The 25,107-nt window shown below is 23.4% G+C and overlaps 2 protein-coding genes across 4 annotated transcripts in view; one reads left to right on the top strand and one right to left on the bottom strand.

Annotated features, from left to right (window-relative positions):
- Positions 1-612: 612 nt before the first annotated feature.
- On the top strand, positions 613-3,012 carry LOC129608469 (palmitoyltransferase ZDHHC3). Its single transcript, XM_055519966.1, has 5 exons — positions 613-813; positions 885-1,121; positions 1,190-1,381; positions 1,432-1,532; positions 1,595-3,012. The coding sequence occupies exons 1-5, from the start codon at positions 701-703 to the stop codon at positions 1,762-1,764; spliced, it is 813 nt and encodes a 270-aa protein (XP_055375941.1). The 5' UTR covers positions 613-700; the 3' UTR covers positions 1,765-3,012.
- A 259-nt stretch (positions 3,013-3,271) lies between these two features.
- Positions 3,272-25,107, bottom strand: part of LOC129608284 (tRNA-dihydrouridine(16/17) synthase [NAD(P)(+)]-like) — a 55,465-nt gene continuing 33,629 nt past the window's right edge. For 2 of the 3 annotated variants that reach the window (XM_055519687.1, XM_055519685.1), the window contains exons 2-9: positions 5,199-5,341; positions 4,932-5,102; positions 4,691-4,850; positions 4,431-4,626; positions 4,093-4,341; positions 3,859-4,033; positions 3,530-3,790; positions 3,272-3,478 (exon numbers count right to left, since the gene is read on the bottom strand). In XM_055519687.1, the coding sequence (XP_055375662.1) occupies positions 3,305-3,478; positions 3,530-3,790; positions 3,859-4,033; positions 4,093-4,341; positions 4,431-4,626; positions 4,691-4,850; positions 4,932-5,102; positions 5,199-5,321 (1,509 nt within the window). In that variant the 5' untranslated portion in view covers positions 5,322-5,341 and the 3' untranslated portion in view covers positions 3,272-3,304. Of the gene's footprint in view, positions 3,479-3,529; positions 3,791-3,858; positions 4,034-4,092; positions 4,342-4,430; positions 4,627-4,690; positions 4,851-4,931; positions 5,103-5,198; positions 5,342-25,107 lie in introns of those variants that run through there. The other variant, XM_055519688.1, reaches the window with a different exon arrangement.

Raw genomic sequence — 25,107 nt, 5'->3', positions numbered from 1 at the left:
TTGGCAGCTTAATTTCTCAATTATTTTAAATTCTCTATTGGCAAATAAAGAAACTACTTTATTATTATTCAAACTTGTTTTTGATTCAACTTGAAGTAAATAGATTGCTCATTGTCAAAATAATATTGATACGATGAACGATATGATTGGAAAATGTTACTATAAAAAAAGGTTGGACTTCTGGGTCAAATAAAGTCATAAAAATAAAAAAAAAAACTATGAATTTTTCAATTTTTCTCAATATTCTTATTTTTGCAGTAAGCAAAGGAAAACGATTCTCTAAAAAGAAGTATTTATACAGTGTTTTCTTGTATCAATCCTTCTTTCTTACTTTTCTCATTCTCAGGTTGGTTGTAATAAATGCTACACAGCGTATTAAACCATAAGCTCCTATAATCAGAAAAAAAAGTTAAATTATTTTATAATTTTCAGCTCGTGAAGTAATTTATTATCTTTTTCTGAGACTTTATTTTAAATTTTTACCTTTAAAATTTGAAACTGATTGTTGTTTCAAAAAAGTTCAGCAGATAGCAGCTCGGAATTGGATTGTGTTGTGACATTTCTATTGATTTGTTAATAATTTTGATTTGACAATTAGAAATTGGTTTTTTTTTATGAAAAAAATTATGTTGATTAAAAAAGTTCTGATTATGATAGATTAAATTTAGATAATGTAAAATATTTTTGGAATATTAGTAAAATGACTTTTATAAGAGATCCGTGTGGAATAGTTTGTTTACTTGTAACATATTCAGCTATTTTTTACGCTGATTATGTTGTTTTCCAAATATGTACCCAAACAATGAATGGAAAGTAAGTACTGATAGATTTTTTTGTTTATAATAAAAATTTACCTGCAAATGTTTTGAATTTGACAAAAATAGCTTATGGGCTCCAATAAATGTTGTTGCGTTTAACACAATCATATTTTTACTTGCGATGGCCCATTTAAAAGCTGTACTTTCGGATCCCGGAACAGTTCCTTTACCCCAGAATCGATTGGATTTCTCAGATTTACAAGCAGCTACGCAGAAAAATAGTGACCGCGGTGAGTGGACAGTATGTACAAGATGTGAAACGTATCGACCTCCAAGAGCACATCATTGCCGCATATGTAAAAGGTAAACAAAAAAGGAAGAAAAAAAATTTAATTGAATGCTTTACTAATAAATATAACCTTCAATAAAAGGTGCATTCGTCGAATGGATCATCATTGTCCCTGGATAAATAATTGCGTAGGGGAAAGGAATCAAAAATTTTTCCTTCAATTTTTGGTTTATGTTGGAATACTTTCAATTTATTCTATGGTATTGGTGGTAGTAAGTTGGGTATATCCATGTCAAGACTGCCACCTCAATTTAGCTGATACGCAAGCAAGAATGTATAAAAAATTTAATATGAAATTATGTTTTTCTAAATTTATTATTTTAGGTTGCACAGTGTAATACTTCTCCTAGAGTCGGCCCTTTTTGGTTTATTTGTTCTTGCTATTATGGTGGACCAGATACATGCTATTCTTTATGATGAAACAGGTAATTTTTACATATTTTTTATGTAACACAGGTAATTGTTGATATCTACAAATATTTTCTAGCGGTTGAAGCGATTCAACAAAAAGGTTCATATAGACCAAATCGTCGAAAAATGGCATTACTAGCAGACGTTTTTGGTAGAGGACATCCACTCTGTTGGCTAGCACCTTGTACAAATTTTAATACCAGATTAAAATACACTGATACACCCTTACTGAGTCACGATGTTTAAATTTTATAAAAAAAAAAGCAAACAAATATTAAGTATAAATGTAGTTTTAAGAATTTGTAATGGGGGAATCTGTTAAGACTATGTATTGCAACATGTACACAAAGAATGGTGCAATACCTATAATAGTGGAACTTTGTATGTTTGGTATAAGGGGTTGCAATTATCAAAAATTTGAAGATAAATCACAATATTATTTGTATATAAGTATTAAGAGTCTATTTAAATTTTAGTTTTTAAAAATAGAATTTAAATAATTTTAAACGCAAATGAAAAATTCAATTGCTTTTATTTAAGATATAAATTATCTTTTATTTTGAAATATGTATGTATTTTTAAACCAAAAAATCAATTACATTTTAAGATTGTAATTAAGTATAAAACTGAGATTTTTTTAGTTTAAAACAATATTTTCCCAAAATGTTAGTTTAAAATTATACTTTGTTAAGATATTTGAAAAAAGTAAATGATTTCGTATCTAAGTACATATAAATAATATATATACATACTTCCAAAATGATATTTCTTCATAAGATATTTGCAATTTTATATGTGCACTGAATTGAATTTAAAAAAAAAATATGGCCATTTAGTTAGCCACAATTTTGTGTTATTATGCTTTAAGATTAATTTAGGATATTATTAAAAATTTTGGAAAAAAAAACAATGCTAAAACATTTAAAAAATAAAAATGCACGCCCTTTAAGTTGTGATTTATCACGCCATTAAGGAATAAAAAAAATTCGTTTTGTATATCTGAAGATTTTATAGTTTCACGTTATTGAATTTATATCCTTTTTTTCCATGTAATTTATGTTCATTTTATGTTTTATTACATTTATAAGTAAGGTTTTGATATTGAAGTTGGTAAATTTTCATATTATTGTATTTAAAGTTTTAAATTAGTTTTATAATTTATTTCTTCGAACCATGTTTTTATTCCGAAGTCATAGAATTAAGAAAAAAATAGTATCCTTTAAAAAATAACAATTGTATGATAAGATGTAGAAAGATTTTACAGAAAGATATTTTCTTTTTAATTTTATTTTTTTCTTTTATTTATTCACTTCTGGTAACTACTAATTACTGTTATTTATTATCAATATAAAGTTAAAATAGAGAGTAATAATGTAAAAATGTGTATAAAATAAGTTCAAAAATTAAAACAGGTAAATTTTCCATATATTTTTTGTGTTTCTTAAATTAATGTAAGCAGAGGATATGAAAGCATTATTCATAAATTTTACACAATCTAGGAAAATTACCAACTGAAAGTAATCTAAGATTACTAAAAATTTTTTAAAATAAATTTGGATATTTATTACAAATGGTTTGTGATTTTTCATCTATTTAAGAAAATGAAAAAAAGTAAATTTATAAAGCTTAGAAATATTGAATTCGCTGAAACCACAGGTGGTTTCATTAGGTGTGTAAAGTATTCTCTTTATGCCCAAAAACATTCCCTTATAACTATTATCTGAAACACAAAAAAACTTACACGTTTTTTTCATATTGTACATTTATTAAATAATATTATTTTTCGTCACAAATTATCTAATTCATTCTGTTTTTCATCTATTTTGAGTAAGTTATTATAAAAAGCTTTTCTTTCACGCTTTGTTTTAAAAAAGAACTTATGTCCAGGGCAATCGAAATTTTCCTCAAAACACTTGTCACGACAACAGTGCCTGCATAATTTAAATTCACATTTAAAACCCTAAAAAAATATTCAAAGACAATTATAGAAAAAAGAAAAAATTGAACATACTAAAGGATTTGTACAAATTGGACACGCTTCAATATTTCTTTCATGTGAACCTTCAGGTTTATTTGGACGACGACTTTTTCTTCTCAAACGCTTCATTTTTTTCCTTGAAATTTCGTTACCTTCTTCATCATAATATTGACGTTTTATTCTAAGTGGATCTTCGGCAATTTTTATTTTTTCCTCAATAATTTTTTTAAAAATTTCGGGTAACGGTCTTATGTATGGTTGACATAACCATGGGGGTAGTGATAAATTATAATCCTAAAAATATTATTGATAATTTACATTATTAGAAGAACAATATACAAACAGTTGAGTAAAATATGTACCTTAATAATTTCAGATCCTATATTGGGATCAATTTCTTCTTCAACATAAAAATCTATGCCTTCATGAAACGGTTCATATTTATCTTTAATTTTTTGAACAAAAGAACGAAATTGCCACATTTCCCTTGCAACAGCTAGTTCTTCACGTATTTTTGAATTTGGTTTTAAGTTTAATCTAAAATTTTAACTTTTTAAAAGAACATTTTAATGTTTAAAAAATTAGAGTTTATTTACAAATGATGAAATAATTTAAAAAGATGCCCCCTTATGTAAGATATCGGACATGGGAATATTTCAACAAAATCTAGATATTCACTAGCCATATCCCATGTTTTAGGTGTTATGCCACTAAATAAAGCTGGATTATGTAAATTACCTTCAGCTGACATAACACCTTGAACACCAGTTTCTTCAAGACATCTTGTAACATCTTTGAGACACATAATATTACCGTTAGCAAACATCGGTATTTTTATTGAATCTCTATAAAAACAGAATTATATTTGAAAATTTAATTTAATAACTCATAAAGAAAAATTTTCTATCATTTGTATATTTTTTTAAAATTTCACCTAACTAGTTTAATGTAAGACCAATCTGCTAAACCCGTATTTGGACCTTTTTGCTCTCGAGTACGTCCATGAACAGTTAAAAGTTGACAACCGGCAGATTCTAACATTTTTGCATATTTAACCGTTTTTTCTTTTTCTTCAAAAACTCTAATTTTACAAGTGATTGGAACAGACAAATTATGGTGCAGTGTTTTTACTAAAATTCATTTTTACCAAAAAATAAACAAAATTCGTTATTTGTAACCATATGTAATTTTTACCTATGTCAGTGAGAAGTTCCCATTCATCTTGAAGAAACGCTCCATAATGTCCACGTTTCGCTATAGCTTGTGGGCATCCTAAATTTATATCTATGGCATCACAGTAATCTTGTGCTAATAATGCAGCTTCCAGGAAAATTTTTGGATCATTACCACAAAACTACAATAATCAATAGCAAAAAAAAAAGGTAAAATCATTTAGAAAATATTTTGTTTTTATATTATTTTTTAATAAGTTTACTTGAATTATTAAAGGTCGATCATCTGCACATGTTTGCAAAGCTTCTTTCCGATATTTTGGATCTTTAGCGAATAAATTACTATGAAACATTGGAGAATAACATAGTTCGGCATTATAACGTCGACAAAGCATGCGCCATGCTAATTCACTTTGATCAACCATTGGAGCTACCTTAACGAACATATGTATGTATATAAATTATTGGGGAATTGGAAAATATATGTGTACGTATATATTTTTTTATATAAAATAAATCTAAAAATTTACCACGTATTTGGGGGATCCCAAAGTTTTTTCATAAAATTCCCAACCAGCAAGCTTTTTTCTTTCAACATTTAAATTAATTGGTGATTCTGTAATCTGTGATATTGTTGAATCTTCGTTTTCCATATTGTAAGATAGTCAAATTTCTGTAAAAAATAATAAAAATATTTTAATTAATTGAAAAATGCGAATTTTTACAAATTACTTATTTCCCATTTTAATTAACTGTAAAACATGCAATATAAAAATTAAGAGAACTGAATCATTAACCACTTGAGAATAAAAAAGGAAAATTAGCATTTACAACAAGAAATTTTAAAAACTAAAATAATTTTATATTTTTCGTTTTGCTCCAATTATTTCTTAAATATTCATACATAATTTTATTAACTGTGATTATTAATAATTGATTTTTTGTTTACTAATTTAATACATGTTATATCATGTTATAAAATTTTCATTCCTTTGATTTCATTCAATTGAATTTCATTAACATTTTATTAATTCTGTGGCATAAATTCAAAAACATTTAACTCTCTCACAATATTGAGTTTTTTTATTTTAATGAGATTCTCAATATTTATGTAATTTTGTAATCCTGTCAAATTTTATTTCCGAAATGTCGGAGTTGTCGTAAAATAGAAGTAAGAGCTTACAACAAGTATGACACTCGGTTTTAATTGAAATTTTCTTTTTTTTTAAATAACTTTAAAGCTTAACCAAGTCAAATTTAGACTGTTATAAAATATTTTATAAATTTTTTTCTCTTGAAAATTGTGAATAGTTTTACCAGGTGATATACGATTATTAAATTTAAAAAAATAATTGAATGACATTAAAGTTATATTTTAATTAACATGCTATACCGAACGTATAAAAGACGTTTTAAATTAAATAACAATTATTGAATATCCAGCTTAATGCCATATATATATATAAATATATTTCTGAATCTGGTAATTGAAAATAAAATATTTCCAATATTATTTGTTCATATGAATGAATATAAAACTAAACGTAGTTATAACATGACACGACTGTTTGACAATCGGCTTGATATGATCGTTTAAGATTAGTGCAGCAATAAATGCGAATGTTTACTGTTTCTATTACTCGTATAACATATAAAAACTTTTCTTAACACTTCAATTATTTTATTTACAACCATATACACATAATTTTGTATATTTATAATTAGAACGAAACTAAAATATTCATTAATTTTTTAATTTTATTAAAAGATTATATTTATATATGCATAATTATTATTATAACATAAAACTATGAACAATGCAAGTAAAAATTAATTAAGTAAAACAAATATATTATTTACATATATAATTTAACATTTTTTGTAAAACTCATCTTTCAACATTTTGTGTACATACATTATACATATTATGTTTAATTTCTATAATTTATAGAATAATAGTTGCTTACTATAATAGAAAAGAGAAAATTTAATTATTGTACTTGAAAGTAAAAAATGTGAACCCAAAATATATATTCTAATTTTATTTCTAATTGTTAGCCAAATTAGAATATCTATACAAAATTAGCCAAAATTGCATATCTATACAAATAACAAATTGTAAATTTGCTGTGAAATTTTTTAAAATTTTCCGTAAATATACTGTTTAAGGGTTACTGTTTCGATTCATAAGTGCATACATGTATCAAAAGATTAAATTCAGTAACTTATTTTATAACTAATTCTTTGCGAAAATAATTAATTATAAAAAGTGTTATAAAATCTACTACAAATAGGTACAATTTCATGAGAATTTTAGAAAGTTGCATATTTTCATGCTAAATTTGTTTCATTGAAATTAAGAATTAAATTAATGGCTCTTAAATACCCATGATAAGTGTATTTGGCTTAAATTTTTTGTCGTAATGTCGTAAATAAACACTCTACTTCATTTCAACGTTTCGATACCAATTGGCCAAATAGTTTTTCTTACTCTACTTAGGAAATAGTTTTGCTAATAAAAAGGACAGATAAATATTTATTATTTTATTTATTGCTTACTATATGACTTAAAATCAACGTATTGAAAATAGATCTAAGAGTTTCACAAATACATACATAGGTACAAAGTTTTTATAAAATTGCTCTACATATATGTATATAAAATAATATAAAATTGAATAAAAATCAAAAAAATTAAAATGCAAATTAAAAAAAAAATTAAAATTATTGAATTATTGGAATTCAATTTCAAATAATTCAATTATTTTACAAAAAGTTTAGAAATATGAGAAAAAAATTATTAAGTGACGGAAAGTTATCGGAGCAATTGCTAATTGTGTGTTGCCATCTTTTCAACAATTATAAGTAATTGGATTTTTTGAGTAATATTAAAATTGATACTAAAATTTTATTGTACAATCATGAGTATTTATTACGTTATTTATAACAAAAATAAAAAAATATTAAAATAATAAAATAAATATAATGTTAACATATATGTACAATAATGCATACATATATGTATGTATCAATATAGAACACTATGTATAAGAAATTAAATTGAAAATTAACATGCAATAGAAAAGTAAATTTGAATATTTTCTAAATGAAATACGCGTCATTGGTAATACTTTAAAAGTTTTGAGTGGTGGTTATACGAAACATTTTATTATTTTAGATCATGATATTATTTTTTTTTTTTTTTTTTTACTGTTATAACCATATAATATAAACCATTTAAATAATCACTTTTAAAAAATAATAGCCTTTTTCGATATTTAGTAATAATTCTTATTTAAATTCTTTTCATTCCATTTTTTTTTTTTATGTTATTTTTGCGTAATTTGAAGGTTAAGCTACAATAAATAAAAATAAACTTGTTGTTGAAAAAAACTTAATTATATAATGTGTATGTATATATATGTGCATACATATTAATTTGATTGTGCCTTTGTACAGTCCGCCGACTCCAATTTTATTAAATAAAATTTTTTTGTTAATTACTTTATCATTTAATTATTTTATTGAAAATGGGCCTCCACTCGATAAAAGTTTAAATAAGAAGAATTCATTCATTAAAATCTAGATGTACTTAGACTGCTTAGAATAATGATGCTAAAACTCCAACTAAAATTGTATCATGTGCTTCGCCATAGTCTTACTGAATTTTTAATAACATTTTAATCATTTTTTACCCTACGCTGTTATTCCTTATAATTTTGTATTAAAATATTGTAAAATCTAATTTGAAAATTTGTAAAATTAAAAATATACATATATGATACAACATTCCTTTAAATAATTAAATTAGTATACGAGTAGTAAGAAAATTTCATAAATAAATTTGAAACAGCTTTTAAAATAAGTGCGATTTAGAGTATGTATAGAAATTTTCAAGTATCTATAAAATTTATTTCTTTCATTTCTAATTTTTTTTTATAATAAAAGTTAAATTTTATATGGTATAAGTTTTATTCGTATAGCTGAAGGTCATAAGTATAATTTATAAAAAAAATTTTTTTTTAATGTGTTTAAATCACGATATAAATTTCTAAATATTGCTTCTTATAGTATGGAATCAACAGATGATTTTAGTTTTGATAGTGTTATTGCGAAATGATCTAATAGAAATTTGAATTTATTTAAACAAATTAATCAATTCAAGGGTTTTACTAGAGCTAAAACTCAATTAAACTCAATTATTACAATAAGATGTAATTTAAATAATTAGAGTAGAGTATATTTGGGCAATGTAAAGAGCAACCTAATGTGAGAGTAATGATTTTTATCTTATTTTTTGATAACGTTACAAAAATTTGTAATATTTATCTTTTATATATAAGTAGTACAAGACCCTATTGTGGCAGTTACACTTCTCGCACCTATATAAAATATATTTGGCAAAAAGAAAAAAATTGATAAGAAATGGAAAGAAGGAATACTTATAAAGCCGTCGAGGGAAGATAATCTGCAAGAATGGACGAATTTAAGGGGGTATCACTCTTCTTAATACAATACATAAGGTGCTGACGCTGACTGTCATGAGAAGAATCGAACTAAAAGTAGACAAAATTATCGGAGAAGAACAGGCCAGATCCCGTAAGAACAGAGTATGTATAAACCACTCTAACACACTCAGAATTATCATAGAACAATCTAATGATTATAGTTTTCCATATTGCACCTTTGACGATTTGCGAGTATTCAAGAAAGTGAAGCCTGAAGCCATCTGGAATGCAATGCACTATGAGGGTGTCCTTAGAAAATTTGTAAATATCATTAAGATTATATACACGAGAATGTAAGTTCCAAGGTTTAATAACACGACCGCCAGTAAAGTACGCCTATTCAAACAACTTCGGGTATCAGGCAGAGCTCTCCTCCAGCACCGTTTTTCTTCATAGTGCTGCTATATGAGGTAATTAAAAAAGTTAACACGACACTGGGGGTATTAAATGGGGATTGAGTAGCAGGCAAAATGATCTTGAGTATGCAAACGACATCTGGTTTTTAGCTGATACATATGCGGATGTGTAGACCAAAGTACACATTCTAGAAAGGACATCTGCGAATGCCTGAACACAGTAAATAATACACCCCTTTAACTAGACGATATTTAAATTTAGAAGATACCATTTCATCTCCCTGGCAGCGTCATAGACCAAAGATTGTCAAAAGCAAACATGGCCCGTATATCAATGAATCGAACAAATGGCAAAATGTTGATTAGAAATATAGTCCTTAGCTTAAAACAGAGAGCTATTCAGAGGATTGGTTGAATTCCATGTTCGCACCGAAGATGGAGGGAAGAAAATATAGGCAGATTGAAACAGTACCTTGAAAATAAAATTATAAAATAAGAGAAATTGGAATAATATTTGAATCAAATAATATTTAGCACGTTTATATAATGAATATAAGTACATACTGCTAAATATAAATCAATGAGAAATCATAATCGCATATACGCATATGAAAATATATTGTACATGCATACATACATTTGTATATTTTAGCAAGACATGCCATTTCACCTACATGTTATATACATGGGTATAAGACTATTATTAGAGTATTTTACTATTTTGTTATCTGAAAGTAAAATACATACAAGAAAAAAAAAAACAAAGAACAAAAAAGACAAATATTATTTGAAAAGTAAGCTCGCATGCGATCAATATTCAATTAAAACTTAATAAAATTCGTGATATTTCATAACAGTTTTTACCTTTTTTTCTGTTTGATTGCATATACTTTTGTGCTCATAAAATTATTTATCTTATTCTACACGTATGAATATATGTAATATTTTTATTATTAGTACATATATATTAACTATTGTAATTTTTTGTTTACTGCATGTTGTGTGTGTTCTGAACAATACATATATACACGATGTGAAAGTTTATATATAATAAATTACTAATACGTAAATGTGTGTATATACGTACATAAATGTATGTACATGTAAATGTATAAAAGTTTTTGTGGAAACTTTACATTCCAATTATGAACAATCAATTCGAGATCTCTGTTTTGCCTTTTTTTTTGTGTTATGTTCTCTTCCCTTCAACATTATTATTGTGCATTATAATTTTCTATACTGTTGTCTACACTATATTGGTTTAGAATTTTAAAAAGGTGTTATACAAATTCATGTTATGGTCATAACACAGTTTATTTTTTTTTTTTACAAATTTTGAAATTCAAATTAATTAAGTAAACGGTGTTCAAATGTATTTTATTAAAGTTAACTGACTGAGGGATACTGAAATTTGTTCTAACTGTTACTCGTTGTCATTGCAGAATGCTATATAGAATACTGTTATATATCAACTTCTGTTATTAATAAAAAAAATATGTTCGTACTCATGTAGTGTTTTGACGACTTTCTATAGGGGGGCTTTTCTTTTCATAATGCACACGTCTATATACAATGTTCTTTTTTTTTTGTATAATTAACACTTTGGTTAGCCCTACTCTGTTATAAGAAACTACAATACTATTTTTTTTAATAATTTTCAGAAATATAATTTTGGAAAAATATTTAATCATACTAACTGTTATGAGGATAGGATTAATAAATTAAATGTATTGGTAGTGCTTTTTTTCATTTACGAAAATTGTAAATTGGTTCAGAAAATTTGATATTATTTCCAGACGAAGATTAACTATGATTTTTTGATAGTTTTGATAGTTGAAATTCAATTTAAAATTATTTTTTTGTTTTCTATTATAGAAAATCAATTTTTTTTAACAATTTTTATATATAGTTGTACTTGAATTTACTGCTGCAGTTAGAATGATTGCCAAGAATAAAAATTTAATATTTTGCATGAATATATAATAATTTTTTTTTTGCTCTCAAGGAGTTCAAGGAGTTGAACATGAATTTGAAATTAGTTTAGTCTGAATTTGAAAAAAAAAATTAGTTTTTTCTTTTTTGTCATTCTTATTTTATATGAAAAGTCTGCGGTCTTATTTAAATGTAATATTGCAGTTATTTTTGGCTAAAATAATACCCAAAAAAATTTCTTGGTTTTTGGAAAGCTTATTTCCACAGAATATTAAAAAAGAAATTATTTTGTGTAAGTATTTGGGTACATATATTCATATAAGAACGAAAGACAGACCTTAAATTCAACGGGATTGTTATAACTTTATTTTTTACTATTTTTTTTCTTAATTATATACGAACAAAATAAAATAAACACTTTTCGAAATCAATTAACAAAATTGAATTGGAAAATAAAATTATTGATTGCTTTTCTTTTTTTTTTTCCTCAGAATTTTCTTTGAAAGCAACAATCATTCTTATACATACGAATTTGGTTAAAATTACAGGTTAAATAAATTTTTTTCTATTTTATTTAAGAAAGTAAAGTTTTTGAGACAAATTTGGCATTTATTAAGTTATTACAATATACGTACATACATATATGTACATGTACACATACACCATGAATATATATACATATATATATGTGCATATGTATTTTTTATAATGAAATTTATTTCGAAATTAAAAGACATTATTGATTTACTTATTTTGATAAAAATCTTATTTTATATTACTTGTAATTCATTTAATTGTACCCAAATGTCTATACTTAATTATATGGTATATTTATTATGTTCGAATTGTAAAAATATTATACAAAATATTCGACGTATAATAATAAATAATTAAAAACTAAATTTGTAAATTTTTTTGTTATAAATAATAAAAATTTAATCTTTAAAATTAAACGAAATATTATTTAAAATTGCGGAATATTATTGTAATACATCTAAATACGTATATGTAGTACTCGCGGAATTAATAAATTAGTTTACGTAGTTCAGAAAAAAATTGCATACCTTTTGGGGCAAATGGTAATAAAATCATATAGCTACATATTTAAAGAAATTTTCATGAATATTATTTTAGAGTTCAATATAATTTTGTATTCGGATGTAAAAAAATCATCCATTTTCGGTTCTATGTCACTTAGTAGCTCTTGAAATTCATATTTTATAAGAATTTTTCTGCACAAAACATTCGTTTTAAAGCACGATTTTGCTGTATTCTGAACGTTGTTTCAAAAATTGTTTTTTTTTTTTTAGGGAAAGTAATTCTAGTAAAAAATCAATTCTAATTAAATTTTAAATACCAAGCATATTTTTATCCTGATGGAAAAATTCTGATAACGTCTACGTACACATAGAACGTAAATTGAGAATGTTAATCGTGACAATGTGACATAATATAAAGATTAAACAGTTTAATTGATTTTAATTTTCATTCATGTTTGTTATAATTTTTTATATTATTGTTATCAATATTCGTATATATGTTATGTTCAAATATCAGCGCAAATATCGTATGAATGAAGAAATGAATTGCATATATTTTTCAATCACATTTAAGCTTCATATCTTAACATATCTCAAATACAATTTTAAAAAATTCTAATCTCAATCCGTTTATTATTTTTAATGTTAAATTTTGTAACATTTTATTTTGATTTCCTGTCTTTAAAATAGAATTAAAAATGAAAGCAAAAAATAAAATGAAATCGTTTTCTGAATACATAAAAATCACTTATTCGATTTCAAATCATTGGTGGCAATTATTTTTTTTTTTTAACTGGGTACCTATCAACCTATTGGTACCTAGGTATTTAAGAATGACATACAAAAATTGTCATAGAATTTCATTATTTTTTCATGTAGTATATGTGTATACAATGTAGGTACATATGTGCATATAATTTCCTTAAACTAAATTGAGAAATCCAATTTATTGATTGCAACTTTTTTTTCCCCTTTTTTATTATATTTTCAATTTTAACCCCTCTCATTTGCTCCAAATACATATATAATTACTACAATATCCGAGAGAATGAAAAGCAAAAAAAAAAAACACTAAATTGAAGAGAAAACATGCTACATGTCATATGAATATCCTTTTAAAACTTGTAAAAAATTAACTTGTAAAAAAAAACAGCATATTTGAAATTCAATTTTCATTCGTAAGGCTTATTTTGTATAAGTAAATGTAAAAATCCGGCCGCTCATTCAAAAGTAATTCTTTCAAAATAATGTTAAGAAAAAAAGCCCAATATAAACTCGATAGTATTCTAATTCCAAAACTTTTAATGAGAACAGCATTTATGCTGTTTAAGATTTCAGCAAAATTATCATTCACAATAATAATTCTTTAATTAGCTTTAAATTTTTTAATTTTTTCAAACTAAGATTAAATGCATTTATATCTGCAATCGGATATACTTTCAAGTATATCCAAACGCAGATATAATTCAAGACTCGTAGATATACTTCCAAGAGGGGTAAAATAAATTTTAATTGAAAACTAGTACCAGAGTCTGCATGCAACAGTTCGTATTAAACTGCCAAAGTATATACACGTTTTTGTTCAAAAATTTAAACATGTTTGAGTTCGTTCCAACATAAACATTTTTGCAGGTAATTACTTCCTCCGAAAGACAACAGTAGCTGGAGTGCATAGAATGTTAGTGAAAGTTATAGCAGCTATTCTCTATCAGAACAGACCTGCAGAATATACCGGTGTCGCTCATTATTTATTTGCGTTTGATCTTAGTTTGACAATTACCGCTTTATATTAATAAATGATGAAGATTTTGATTATTAATTAAATATAATCGATTCGTTTTCATTCCTTGAAATCTCAATCAATTCTAGTATATTAAAGATCAATGATCGCTATATTAAACATCTTATGATTTACGTATTGTTTAATTCTCTTTGAATTTCCTCATTTATATTCATTTTGAAAAATTTCCAATATATAAATGTAGGAGTCTACAAATATATGTATATGAACTTTGATATCAATCAACATTTTTTCATTTTCGTTTGTATATATTGTATTTTTCCTTTAGTTTTTTTTTCATTATATATTAATGAATTTCATATACAAAGAATAATAAAACATTGTTTTACAAGTTTGATTTAATGTTGTTGATAACATTTTCTTTTTTCATTATTATACCATTATTTTTTTACATACAACATAGACAATCGATTGTAGAATGTTAATTTATTGTACAATGTATATTATGATGGTTAAAATATTAAAATTATATACTTATTATATTCTATTATATTGTCATGTACATTGTTTATTTTATACTCGTATTGAAAAAAAAAAATTATAAAAATTGTTTATCCTTTTTTGTTTTTGTTATAATGCAAGTTCATTGCAACTTACCCTTAATTTATTTTAGATACTTGAGTTTTATATTGATATAAAAATCAGAAATATCGATTAAATATAGTCATTCATATATATAAATATATAAAAAATGATGAAGGTATATATAAATATATAGTGAATATATTGCTTGATAAAATAAAGGAAATATTAAATATATTAAACACATAATATATTTACTTGCTATATATATAATATATAGTGAATACCAATGTATATATACCTGAATAATATATATATATATATATATATATATATATACTTTGTAATTTGAACAGGATATTGTGTAATTTGTTTATAATTTTTATGCTTGTAATTTTAATTTTTCCTTCCTTTTTTTTTTGGAATTTCATCAACAAAATCAGAATATTATGTTTGATATATACCAAAACCTAATATTGTAGGAAATGTATGCTAACAATAAATATAAGTATAACAAAGAAGTACGAACTCCTTATCTTTATGGTAATTTTGAAAAATTTAATCTAATCAGCACATAGCCGAGCATTATATTCTTCTAAAATTCTTTTTACTTATATATTATATATGTACAAAATATTACGTTCTCCCGCAGTAAGTAAAAGTTTAAATATAATATTTAAAGAAAATCCATCCTAAACTGTCTTAAATGTATTTAAAAAAATGTAAAATAAGTTTCCGGTAAATTAGTTATAGGCCTCAATTCCCCAAAATCTCTTTTAATTCATTTTATTCGATATTACAATACCGCTCTTATTGCATATGTTTGGTAAAAAAAAGAATCTATTGTGAATTCCCTTTATTTGTTCGTATAGAGACTTTGTTTATTGTTTGTAAATACATAAAAACTATAACTAAGTGCATATACAAATATTTATGAAAATATTACATACACACATGCATAATATGAATATACATACATATATGTACCAAAACTAATAAAAAAATTTTGTCTGCATGAAAGTTCAATAGACAAAATTTTTTTTTTTGAATTATTAATTTTTTTTCACACTGCATTTTAATTAATTCTTCTAAATTTTATATTAAATTTTCTTAAGGTATATATGCCATAAAGTTCTAAATAATTGAAAGGTTTCTACCTAGTCTATTATCTTAAATTATTTGCGAAAATTTAATTACTAAATTAAACTATGTGTAAATATTAAAAATTCTGGTATTAAAATTTATGTTAAATACCGACTTAGTGACTCTTCACGCTACTCAATTGTTGTACTAATAATGACAGAATGCAAATAGAATTATATTGCTTTTATAACAAGAATTTAGCATAAGTAGTATAACTCGTAGGGATGCTACAAGAATATTATTTTAGCTATAATAATTGCCGCTATGCATACATAATCAAACCCCACAATCAAATTGAAACCTAGTAAACATTATGAACAAATTTTATTATTAAAATAAAAAGTGATCCACAATCAACTAAATTTAATTGTGTTTTAATATCTATATAAGTACATACATATATGTAGCTAATTTATCTAAAATAAATTAAAATAAAAATCTAATTAATATTTTTTTCGATGAACTCATTTCAATTTTTATTCAAATTCAAAATATCAATATTACAATTAAATATTATTAAATATGTAATTATTTCTTATTTAATTCGCTTTAAATTTTATTATATTTTATAAATATATATCTAATATATATATATATATGTAAATAAAAATATAAATTTATTTATATTTCAGTATATAATTTACATAATAGTAATTTTTTTAAATGTATTTTAATTTAAATTTTTTTATTATATAATTTTATACATTCTAAAATTAAATATTATTAATTTCAAGTTAGTAATTTGTGCAGAAACTAATAAATAAAGGAAAAAATGAAAATAAAATATATAGAAATTTAAATAATATTAATTTTTAATTAAATATGGGAAAAACCAGTACTACTTTGGCATTTTTTTCTTTATAATTATTAATTGCTATTCTATCGTTATCGTTATTATATTTATTAACTAATCTACTTTACAAGTTTTTAATAACGTTTGACAACAATATTTCATTTTTCAACATATTAATCAATATTTTTGATTTGGTTTTTCTTTTTTCTTTTAGTTTCCTACGTATAATTGCAAATATGAAAATAAATAAACAAATTTATGAATTCTATATGCAAGTGCTCTAAAAATTATAATTTTTAAAATAAAAAAGAAAAGTAAACAAAAAAAAAACACTAAGGTAGGAAAATTTTTAATGATTTAATTTGAAAATTACTTATATTGAGGGTCTCTACATAAATACATACTAATTGTTAACTACATTTTTCTTTTTTTATTAAGTTAATTCTTTTAATTAAATGTTATATTATTGCTGTATTATTACATTTATATATAATTAGAATTAATTATATAACGGCATGGAAATTGTTAAAAAATAATAAAATTAATATTAATTTTTTTACGTTTAAGTTATTTTTCACCATAGATGAATTTGGATAGATTATATAAAATTTTATATGTCAATATTCACTCAAAATACTCGAGAAAAAAACGACATCTAATTTGACATTTATGGATTTAATTTTCGCATTTCATATTTTCTAATCTTTCCATTCTTGAAGATTATGGATTTGTGATATTCATCACTAAGGAATCACAATATTTCGTATAGTTGATATCACACGAATCTACTACATTTTAAAATCTATACTACAAATCTGCTACATCTTACAAAATGAATACAAGGTGAGATTTGCTTAATAAAATTAAAAAATTTTCTAATGGAATTTATATTTTTAGAACTTAATATAAAGAAATTAAACAAATTATATTTTAAGGATTGCATTTAAAATGAATGACATAATTTAAAAATAGTTTTTAAAAAAAAAACAGAAATAAAAATATGAAATGAATATTTGCAAATATTAATATTTAATATTGTTAAAATGAAAATTTTCATTGTATGACACAAAAGTAAATAAAAAAAAAATGGGAAAAAGTATTCGTAGCCTAGTGTCCTTTAAAAATAAAGAAAAAAGTTCTGATTGATTTTCATTTCTCCATACTATTTTTCTTTGTTTTTTTTTAATTAATTTCTGAACTTTTAAAAAAATAATCGATTCCAATTCATTTTAAATGATCCCCGAAATATTTGACTTTCATTTTTATTTTTGGCCTTTAAATGTGAAAATATTTGATTAGAAATGTGAAAAAGGTTGACAAATTTAAAAAGTTGCAAAATTAATTAAAAAAAAAAAACTTTATTTTTTCATTTATTTCTCTTTTGTTTTCTTTTTTCTCAAGTTGCAAATTTTCCAATAATTGTCAATAAAAGCAACAAGATTGATGAGTTTTTGCTATACGAATACACGTACACCTTTATGTATACGGCATTGTGTATAAAGTTCATTTTTTAAAGGCAAGGAAATAACGAAGATTAATTTTCTTTTGTGAAATATTAATGGATATTTAATTGTTTTAATCCTTTGGTATACATTTTTATTTAAGCATGATATATAGGATAATATATGTATGTAAATGAAATTTTCTTTTTGATGGTGGGTTTTAAAATTCATAAAACAAAACTCTGGTTCTATTGTGAATACATTATAGCTTTTGAAAGTATTTAATTTTCGATGAATTTGACATTTTTTTAATAAAATGAAATGCAAGGTGTTGAAAATTGATATCTAAAATTTTTGGAAATTTAAATAGTTGGGTTTTAAAAAATTTTGATTTAATTTTTTACAATTTATGTGCTTACCAAAACGAACATATCAAAAACAGGTTCAAGCTTATCGAAAATGTATAATTTTTTGTGTAAACGTATTCGCATTATTTAAAATTTTAAACCAAGTCTTTGGTTATCGTAATAACCATTTTTGTTTATCGTAAGTTAACCTTCACTACGAATGAAATAATATCGACATGTCTTGACTCTTGTTCATATTGTAGATTTGTACAACGGGGGCAACAGTGCATAGCGACCACATATAAGGATATATTGTGCGCCGCCATCCAAGTGCGGGGCATGCCCTACAACACACGCTCGAGAGCCACCTTCCTGATGAACTCAAGCAACTTGTGAGTACCAGAAGACCGTAACTCAAAGCCTCCCAGCACTTCCCGCCTATGAGCAAGAGCATCACACTCCCCCAGGAGGTGCACCGAGGTATCACCATACTCCCCACAGAATCTGCAAGTATCCTCATTTTCCAGGCCCAGCCGACTGAGGTATCCCCTAAGTCTGCAGTGACCCGTCAAAATGCCGGTGAGAACTCTCACCTGGTTCTTGCCCATCCCCATAATTTTCCTAAATCGCTTCTGGTCATAATCTCCCAGGAGCTCCTTGGCTTGCCGCAGCCCTGGAAGACTTCTCAAGCGCTTTTGTCGCCTTCTTTTTGATTCTTTCCTTAATTCCCAACGCTTCGGCCCAAGAAGCGGTGTGTTCGCCCCCTTACTTGCAGGCGCATCAGCGGCCTCATTTCCTTCCATGCCCACATGGCCGGAGGATACTGAAAACGAGTTTAGCGCTCCGATCGTAGCCCGGCTATCCGACATAATCATTATCTTGTTCATATAAAATGACATTTAAAAATTTAACGAACAAATCTATTCTTCTAACGCGTTCATTTGGGTTGAACTAACGTTCTAAAGTTTTCATTTTGGCTCTTTCGTGAAGTGACAGTGAAAACTCATTGTCAAAGAGTATAGGATGTTTTATATTATTAGTTTTTGTTTAAAAATAATTTTTCAAATATATTAATGGACTAAACGCGTATTTTTTTAAGATTTATCATACGTGTTGTGGCGGGATATTTCTTTCAAAATCAAAATCAATTTGAAGTTTCAGGTTATGTAAATATCGAAATAATTACATTTTTGTCTTAAGACCTACCTCATCAAATGATTTACTTTAGAAAATACCAAGTTATTTGAGGTCTTTATTATTTAAATTTCGAGTTCTAAATGAAATACGGTCAAACGTTTTTTTGTTTCAATTTCATTTTGTATTTTAATATTTTTTTTTTAGCCTTACAAAATGCATTCTATATAAATGTAAGTATGCTTATTAGAGTAGAATATCAAAATTGATTTGTATTTTTTTTTTTCATTTTTTTCACAAAAATATTGTTTTTCTATATTTTCTATTAAAAACATTGTTTTCAAAACTGTTACTCTATTTTTAAGCATTTTATTTTAGAAATTTGTATTAAATATTTTAATTTTTTTTGGTATTTTAAAATTTAATAATAATACAGCTATTAATAATGTTCAAAATTTTGAACATTTTTATGTTTTTTCTTAAAAAGTTAATGTTTGATTAAGAAAATACTTTTTCTTATTGTTTCAAATATATTTTTACACTTCTATAAAATTTATTGTTGTCACTTAGTGTTATTATTACTATATGAAATAAAAAGAGTATCGTGGCACATGCACAAATTAGATCAATACATACATATATATACTCGTATTTTTACATTTCTATAATTTTTACGTACATATACACTTAATCGGGTCCTCTTCATTTCATTAGATTATTCTTTTTTTGGCTTAAAAATTTTTTTGGTTTTTTAATTATATAAAAAATGGAAAATTTTAATTGAAAATAATTTTTTAATGGAATTGAGTACAATTGGTTGGTTTTTTCTTTGGTGAAACAAGGTGGAAATATAATACAATTCTTGAAGCAATATGCAATTAGAATAGAGTAAATCATATCATAAAGAAAACACATGTCATAAATAAAAAAAAATTTTAACACGTCTTAATAGTCCATGTAGAAGAAAGTGGTGTACTCTGAGAATTAAAATTTACAAAAAAATTGAATTTTTTATAGCGATAAAATTACATAAAATTAAAGTATGTACCTACTTATATGTATCAAATAGAAATAATTTATTTTTCATGTTAACTTGAAAATCATGCATAGTAAAAATCATATTAAATGTTCTGTATATAATTATAATTGTTATATAATCATTATTATATTATTTATACATGTTTATGTGCGCAGTATGAGGATAAATAAGATTATCTATACAAATATAGTATATGTATAGGTGGTGTGCAGTACATCCACATTAAACTTTATAATTAATTATGAAGAAATTTCCTCTTTATAAATTTTAATTAAATCTTTTTACGTGTACGAGTATACTTTAACATCAAATTGAAATTTTTAATTTTGTTTTCTGTTTTCTGTTTTTTTTTTTTTTTTGAAAAAATGTGAAAAATCAACTTTATCTTTAAATTTACAGGATAATAATCGTATGCATTTATGAAAGTGCACTTTATTGATTGTCAAGCGCAATCATGACAAAAATATAGTGCACATTTCATATTATGTTCTATACATACATATATTTCTGTATACATTTTTACATTTATTTAGTTTTTTTTTTTGTGCTGATTACACCCTTGGCACAATTAAAATGCAATTATAGAAGCGAATACGCATGCAAAGTTAACCTGCGGTATTAAAATGTTAATTTTTCATTAAATTGTATAAGTATGCATGTATATGTCAGTGTTTGCTCATGCAAATTAAATTTCCTTGAAATTTAATAAGGGAAATTTAATAAGGAATATATTTTATTTTAAATTATTTGCGTTTTTATTTGGAAAATCATTATTTTAAATAAAATTGAGAATTTATGCATGTAAGCTACTTTTTTAATAAAAAATATAAAAATTTCAATATAAGTCAAAGATTCCGATTAAATCAAATATCATAAAATGTCAGTCATGTGTCATAAAATGTTTTGCCAATATTATTATTTTCTTTAACTATTGTATAATTGCCATTACTTATGTAAGGTGTCAATGAAATTAACCGGATATGTACCCAATTAAGTTGACATAATTCATATTTCCTGGTATAACACAACATTCTTTTTTTCTGCACACAAAGGAATTTCAAAATTAATTATATATAACAACACAATTAAGAATTGCTCATGTTGATTTTTAAAGTTTATCGTTTTAGAAAAATATATTTGTTGTTTTAGTTACAAAGTTTATCGTATCGTTTATTTAATTGTGCAAAAATAAAATTTACAATTGAGGTAAAAACGTTCTGCAAACTTATTCTTAAGATGAAATTACGACATAATATCATTTTATAGTCTAATAAAGTTACGTCTATGGTTTGTATTTAGATTGTGTTTATTTCAGTTTTGACAATACATTTAATCATTATTTGACAGCTTATAATTTGAAATTTATGCAATGAAAAACTGAACATATAACAATGTATTATATGCATGTAATAATATAATATTTCTATATATAATTGTAGTAAAAATAAATGTATATATATCAAACAAATAATCATAAATAAATCAAAATTGAATAATTTTTTTATCAAGTTACGAAATTTATAAAATTTTTTTTCAATTAAAATAATTGAATTTTTTTTTCATTAAGTTAATCATTTCGCCCTCTATTGAAATTACATTTTTAATATTTTATGATTGTATGTAAATGTTTGTATGTATAAATATTATATAATGCATGACATTGTTAAATTAAATTGAAATATTTCCACCTTGAACACCATTTCATTACACATATGCATTCCATTTGTGGGTATATGTAAATTTTAGATTAAAATAAAAATTTATTATATTAAAAAAATTTTTTTCTCCATATTTACAAAAAATTTTCTGATTTCATTATTTATTTACTTTTACTATATATATATTTTACGTATAATTTTAATTATAAATTAATAAAACACGCGATTTTAATTCAAATTTTATTTTATTATCTACGTTATTCACAATAAATGTTATGCTTTATTTATATTTGTTTTTCAAACTATATACTTAATATTATTAAAAAAATAAATTTTTTGAATAAAAAAAATAATATATTAAATTTTTATTTAAGAATTAATTTAATTTTAATAATATTTATGTTTATTTTCTTCTGATCTAATTCAAATATGAAAATTTAAATTTTATAATTATAAAAATTTTTTCAATCTCATTTGTATCGCTTTGTGAATTTTAGGTTAAATTAAATTGTAAATTCACGTATGTAGCTCTGGCATGTTAAACAAAAAAAAACAAATTAATTTTAATAAGCTTTAAATAATTAATGAAAATTAGTTATAACAAAAAAGGTTAAATTTCAAAAATTATTTTTTTTAGAACCATAAATGCGGAGTTCATTTCTAGTTTGAGTCATTCAATTTTATTGTACAAAAAAAAAAAATGTCCTGTATAAATATTTTAGTTCATTAATTGAAAGGAATCATGAATGCAAATCATAAAATATAGTAATGCAACTGCATTAAGAATAATATAAAAAATTTTATTTCGTTTAAATAAATTCTACCGTGAATGATATAGGAATGATTAGACAAAATGACATTTATTTGTTCATGACATTTTTATAATGTAAATATTTTATTAAATACGATAATCTAATTAAATACTGATAGTATTTTATTGCTTTCTTCTTTATTACAATTAAAGTGGATATAAATTTATCGAGACCATATAATAAAAATTAATATATTTATTACCAATATTATATTATAGCATTGTAAAATCAAAGTAATTAATTAGTTCAAACTAGAGATGAAATCTACGCAATAATTATTAAAATTCGAATACAATTACCTAATATTTTATTACTTTTCTAGTTTTATTGTAATTTTCGTTGTTTGATAACATTTTTTTTATATACAATTATAAAAATAAAATAGTTTATATTAATAAATTATATTATTGTAACAAAAGGCATACCAATAGTATAAACTCTGTTTGCTGTAGTACGAAATGGGAATTTTTTAAAAATTTTCAATTTTTTTAGAAAAATATTTGGTATAATCAGGAAATTCGAACTACATTACATATGGAATTTCAGATTATGGATTATGGACGGTTTAAACTAAAGCAAGATAATAACAATAATGTTCCCTTAACATAAGTCAAAAATATTTTAAATATTTTTTAATTATTGATTTTAATCGCATAAATAAACTTTAATATTAAAAATTTTATAGAGTTGTAAGCCTTTGTTACATATATAATTAATATTCAATTATAATCAAAAAGTAATTATAAAATTTTTTAAATTAATAATTGAAAAATAAATTTATAATAATTTTTTTAATTTGTCATTTTAATAAGAAATAGGTAATTATGTTTATATTATAATAAAAAAATGATAAATTCAAAAAATTCCCTATTTATTTTAAAGAAATTTTAAATTTCTACTATGCAACTATTCATATACATATATCCATACATATATATAGAATTTCAATATTAATTAAAATTAATTAATAAGGTAATTTGGTTTTATTTTGCCAGTTTAATTTTTTTTTCACTTTAATGAATATAATATAAATTGGAATTTAAATTTAGTTATTATTTTTGATTTAATTTAATTTATTAATTTATTTTTATGTAGTTTTATTTTTATGTAATTATTTTTATTTTTGTATAATTAACTTTGTTATATGTATTTGTATCACAAAAACTTTATAAATATCTAAATTAAAATTAAAATAAATGAAAATTACAGAAACAATATGTAAAAAATATAAAATAAATTTTATTTTTTTTTGTGTTGAAAATTGAAATATTTATTTTATTTATAAATATAAACACTTATAAATATTGTTATACAATTGTTATATAAATTAAAAATTTCACATCATAAAGCAATATAGAAGCGATTTTATATTATACGACAGCGCATTTCCTATATAAATTTGTTATATAATTAATTATTTTTTTACACAAATTTCATCTTTTTTTCTAGGTCTTTATTATTTTATTTTCATTAATTAATTTATTCAGATATAATTTTTTGTTTTCCAAAAAAAATATTAAGAGTACAAATTTTTTAAATAATGGTTATTAATTTCAGTTAAAAATTGAAAAAAAAAATAAGAATTAAAATTGAAAAAAATATTCAAAATAGTTCAATAAGAATTTTATGTTGTACGAGTAATACAGTCAAAGTTTTTTTTCTATAGCCATTAATTTTATTACAATTCCACAAATTTTTGTTATTAAATATTTCTTTTTTATTCTCTGCTCATTAGAATTCACTTGAAAAAAAATTTTACTCTATGATTTTTGATTTTATTCCATATAAAAAATTAATATATTCTTTATTAAAAAAGTCATTGTCAAGGACTTGTATACAAAAAATAAACAAAGATAAGAAACAATAGGACTAAAAATAATCACACCCATACATACAAATATGCGTGGTTACT

The sequence above is a fragment of the Condylostylus longicornis genome, unplaced genomic scaffold (genome assembly GCF_029603195.1).
Source record: "Condylostylus longicornis isolate FDR11 unplaced genomic scaffold, ASM2960319v2 ptg000031l, whole genome shotgun sequence".
Classification (NCBI taxonomy): Eukaryota; Metazoa; Arthropoda; class Insecta; order Diptera; family Dolichopodidae; genus Condylostylus; species Condylostylus longicornis.
The sequence above is the reverse complement of the archived record's forward strand: the minus strand, read 5'-3'. Positions and strand labels throughout refer to the sequence as shown.

Coding starts and splice junctions, on each gene's coding strand:
- LOC129608469 (XM_055519966.1), top strand. CDS start 701: ATGACTTTTATAAGAGATCCGTGTGGAATAGTTTGTTTACTTGTAACA. Junction 1,122..1,189: donor CATTGCCGCATATGTAAAAG/GTAAACAAAAAA, acceptor CTTCAATAAAAG/GTGCATTCGTCGAATGGATC. Junction 1,533..1,594: donor TATTCTTTATGATGAAACAG/GTAATTTTTACA, acceptor AATATTTTCTAG/CGGTTGAAGCGATTCAACAA.